The 4919-nt window shown below is 37.9% G+C and overlaps 1 protein-coding gene across 1 annotated transcript; it reads right to left on the reverse strand.

Moving 5' to 3' along the window:
• Positions 1 to 309: 309 nt before the first annotated feature.
• On the reverse strand, positions 310 to 3798 carry lepb (leptin b). The gene is given in 4 exon segments (XM_008400598.2): positions 310 to 755; positions 895 to 1063; positions 1279 to 1323; positions 1325 to 3798. Coding segments are annotated over 4 exon segments (597 nt in total). The 5' UTR covers positions 1393 to 3798; the 3' UTR covers positions 310 to 440.
• Between the last annotated feature and the right edge of the window lie 1121 nt (positions 3799 to 4919).

Raw genomic sequence — 4919 nt, forward strand, 5'->3', positions numbered from 1 at the left:
GAGCCGTGGTTTTAAAAACAAATCTAAAATCACCACAAAAATAACTACATTAAAAAGCATTAACGTTTCACTTTAAATAAAGTGCCACTTTTAACACATTTGTTTTTCACTTTTGCTTTCAACGTCATTTTCAGTAATTATCTCACTTGTAATAACAAAGCAAAAACTCACAATCAAATCATACTCATAAATACTTTATTCTGTATAATAATTTAAGCTATTATATGTTTTAAACAACAAATACACTTTCATGTAAACATTTTCTTCAAATAAAATATATTTTAAGCTTAACTATTAAATAGCCAACAGTCTGTAAAAAAACATCTATTCATATAAAATATAAAATATATATACTGTATTTTCAAATAAAAAAAAAACATTTTTAGGCACCACTATTGACATCATTGCATCATATTGCATTTGAAATCCATGTGTGTTCGTCAGCAAACCTTAAGTTTCTCCTCATTTGAAGGGAGGTTCTCCAGGTAGTGCTGCACCTTCGCCAGCGTCACATAGTGCTGGCTGTCAGGGAACAAAAGGTCCCTGGGCTCCACACTCGGTTTGTCCTGGATGGGGCAGTCCAACATTAAGGCGAGAGAGCGCACCCTGGAGTCCAGGCTGGAAACGTCAGCTTGAATCTGACTCAGCCGATTCGTGAAGGGGCTCTGCAGCTCGTCATCTAAATGCCCGAGGTAGAGGCTGATATCAGTTAATCCGTTCATGGGAGGAGTGGAGACCTCTACCTGTAGGGGCGTCTGCCACAGAGGAGAGTAGAAAAATCTATGAGTAAATGCCAGGTGTGATGCTTTTGGTTGCTATTTTTAGTGGGGGTGAAGTAATCTTGCTCATAGAAACCCATTTAAAACATTCTAACGCTTGAATCACGATTCATACCTTATTGTTTAGTTTGTCTATGTGGACCAGAGTTATCTGAGCAATGTTTACTATGTTGTGTATGTTGCTTCTGATGGAGTCGGTCTTTGTTGGAAGACTTGAGCACTCAGGAGCTGCCATTAGAGAGACGAACAACAGGGCCAGAGGGACGCACATCTTGAAAAATGAACTGGAAAAAAACAAATCATGCAAAGACGTTACAAACAATAGATTCATTCATCTCCAAAGAAACTAATGTTTTTACATTCTTACATTTTAGCATTTCATTTTCATTGTTCTGTTTTTGTTTTTGGGGTGCAATTTAAATCTAAGCTAAATATAAAGTGTTTAAAATTCAACCTTGCCTGATAAAAATAGTCCCTTTGGTCCCATCAAAGTCCTTACCTTTGTTTTTCAACTTCTGGTTGTCCTCCAGTGGCAATGAATGAATAGCACATCCCTTTTGCAGATCTCATTTAAGTAGTCAGCTTCCGTCATGAATCCTGTCTGGTCTTGCATGGGTCTTTTCCCCTCCTACCTCTTCCCCCTTTGGCTCAAACCTGAGTGTGACCCTGCGAGGTTAATCAGCACTCAAAACTTTGAGCACGACAGTTTTCTTGGTATTGAGACACTGACTCAGCTTTTTGGAACCCACACACATCCTGTGGTTTTTGAAGTTCTGGTTCCTTATGTCATTGTAATTTACTGGAAAATATGGGGTAGGGTAGGATATGGACATGTGATGCATCAGTTGTGATAAAGGTGATAAGGCAAGGCGAAATTGTACACAACCCTGTTAAAATGCCTGTTTTTTTGTGATGTAAAAAATTAGACCACGGCATGTGATTTTACCTCTTGTAATTTGACGTACGGGTGAAGCAAGTTAATTAAAAACGTCTGAAAAGAGACACGACATGAAAAGGTGCAGTTGCGTAATTGCGAACACCCGTTAAGTAGCTGGGTAAAACATCGTGTTTCAGTTTAGTAGCCACAGGCTCGCATAACTCATCAATTATAGAAAAAAAAAAAAAAACGGATGAATGAGAAGTAAAATATATGTTTTATTGGGGTTTTCCAAGGATTTGCTCATCAAAGCCATTGTTTGCAGGAAGGTTACAGAAGAGCAAAAGCATCTCATTGTGCAACCCTATCGGTTGGAGAAATCTAAAGCATTATTGCATACGATATATTGTGAAATGCTGTTGCTCAATCACTTTCATGATCACAGATGTATAAAATCCAACACCTCAGCATGCAAACCATTTCTACAATGCATTGGACTCCACCTGTGCAATTAATCCTTTAATGAAATGTCTTTGCTTCTGTATGTTCTGCTGTTGAGGATGCTGAAGTGCAGAGTGGCTAGAAGTCGGATACTTTCTGAGGAGTTGATAGCTACAGACCTCCAAACCTCACATTAGCTCAAGAACGTTGAGTTGGAGAGCTGGAGCCTTACTTCACCAAGCCCAGTCAAACCACTGAACCCACTGGAGTAAAACATGTGATCACAGGACTGTAAAGACATGGAGAGGTTTTATTTTGTGGAGTGAGGAATCGTTCCTCTGAATGTCCAGTGAAGTAGACATGACTCTGCATTTAGCAGGGAAGCTTGGTTCAGGGTGGATTGAACTCTTTACTTTTCTTTTCAACTGCTCATAGACCTTGCTTTCAGTGTTTTCTTACTTTCTTAATTCTTGGACTTACTAAAACATCTTGGACAATACGAAACTCCCAATTTTGTGGGAACCATCGGGAGGGGAAGTTCCTGTTCCCTCACTGGATAAAATAAGATCCTCTCACGTTTATGTGTTTTAAAGGCAAATACTCCACATGTTTGTCAAAATATAATATGTCACAGAAAAGAGTGATTGATATTGGAAGAAATGATTAACAACAGGTACATTACTAAAACTTTAATGTCTTCAAAACAAACAAGCAAAAAACAGTTGAGATGGCAGTTATCAGGAAAGCTGCCAAATAGCTGACAGCAAAAGTGACGTAACTGTATGAATCTGATACATGTGACAACAACATCCTGCTCTCTCCACGTGTATGAACTGTGAAATGAGCCATTTATTATTTGCAAATATAAAAAACATCCAGACCTGCTGAAATTGCCCCCAGTATCTTTCTGGGAATGTGTTGTGGTCCGAAACAGATCTGTAACTTTGCAACAAAATTTCATAAGGAGACTTTGACATGGACATAATGATGGCCATGTTCAAAAGAACACAATGCCCTCTGTACGAATCGTGAATCATGGGTTATTTTCTGACAAAACTGGGTTTTCGTTGCCGTCAGTGAAAACATAAACGGCGCCAAACAACAGTCAGTTTCAACCCCAGCCTGCGGGTATCTGCTAAGCAACATTTGTTTTCAGTATCATAGTCGGTCAAAGAGTGCATCAAAAACAAATTCTGAAATGGGGTAGCCGTAGTTCAGATCTTGTCTGACAAAAAAAATGAGAAGAACTTTTGAAAGCTTGAGGGAACAGATATTGACAACTCACGATTTGGGGCCATAAGAGGCTCCTATCAACTGAGATAAAAGATTCTTCAACCTTTTTGTGTATTGTTTTGTGTATTTATTGAACTGGGTAAATGTTACATTATGTATAAAAAAAAATTGAAATAAATGGTCAAAGTCTGTATTTTTTTTATTTTTGGAAAAAACACGACTACACTGCAGCAATGTATTAAAAAGCAGAGTATTTCAAATGTTATTATATGGAATAAGTTAACAGTTTGAGGAACTGTGGCTTAGTGAGTAGAGTAGTGATAATCTGATTTCTCATTTCAAAGCCTTGCAGACATTACTGTTTGCAATAATTCTCATGTTTTAAAGAGAATTGCTTCAATTATAAAAGCACACCACAAAAACAAAAGTGAAACTAAATTGAAAATGTGCTGTTTGTTGTTCTTGTTTTTCCTAGGAAATATGTCTGCTTGGCAGCATCTGCCTGCGTTCCCAACACGAGCCGCTTTTTCCAACTAAACGAGACGCCTGTTGCCACGCTGATGTTGGTAAGACTTCAAACAGCAAAGTGAAATCTGAGATAGTGGAGCTATTTTGCAAGACTTGTTACAACTCTCGCTGTTGACAAGGTTAGGACATCGTGATCATTGAAGATTGGATCTTTTCCACATTTTCAAAGTCAGAATAATTATTTTTAACACATTCTAAATTCATTTTTTAATTTAGGAAAACATTTGCTTTTCGGATCCTCCATGTGGAAAGTGGCAAGCAGAAATGTCATTAAGTTCACAACTGTTTTCATGGGAAAAAATCAAAAACAAACAAAAAAAACCCATCAGACCTCCCAGACAAATACCTCTTACACAATAACTAATTTGTATGTGATGTAACAGGCACAAGGAAATACTCAATGTGGAAAAAATTAAGGAAATGCTCAATGTGGAAAAAATTAAGGAAATACTCAATGTGGAAAAAATTGAAACTGGGAGGAGATATTTATTGGAAGGCAGGATTTAATCTATTCCAGTAAGACGACATGGCAGAGGGCCAGTTCACACTGACCCCTCATTCACCTTTCTCAGAAATTACTGTGGTTGGATAAGAATAACAGGATATGAATCAACACAAAAACAAGATATAATCCCCTCTGGAAAACATGTACCTTCTAAATCTTTAATGCCAGTCATTCTTATTTCAGTTAAATAAAGTCTGTCAGTACTAAATGCTAAATAATGGGGGCCAAACCATGATGTTCCCATTCCTGTTGAGGGGGTTGTGTTTAGGGGGGTTTGGTGGAGGGCCAATCCATTGTGCGTTCATGTTCTTCTCCCTCCATCTTTTGAATGTCTTTAATTCACTTGTTACACATAACTACATTTGTGAAAGCGGCACTTGGTTGTGATCTGCTTTGCCTTCCATGTCAACACTTGTCAATACTTATTTTCCTTTATCGATGGAGTGTCAGGTATCTGACTCGACTCAGTGGGATGGACAACAATGAGTTTGCATTCACACTGGGTAAGATTGCACAACTTTGCCTTCAGGAGATGGTGTAGTTTCATATATATATA

The sequence above is a fragment of the Poecilia reticulata genome, linkage group LG23, assembly GCF_000633615.1.
Source record: "Poecilia reticulata strain Guanapo linkage group LG23, Guppy_female_1.0+MT, whole genome shotgun sequence".
Lineage (NCBI taxonomy): Eukaryota > Metazoa > Chordata > Actinopteri > Cyprinodontiformes > Poeciliidae > Poecilia > Poecilia reticulata.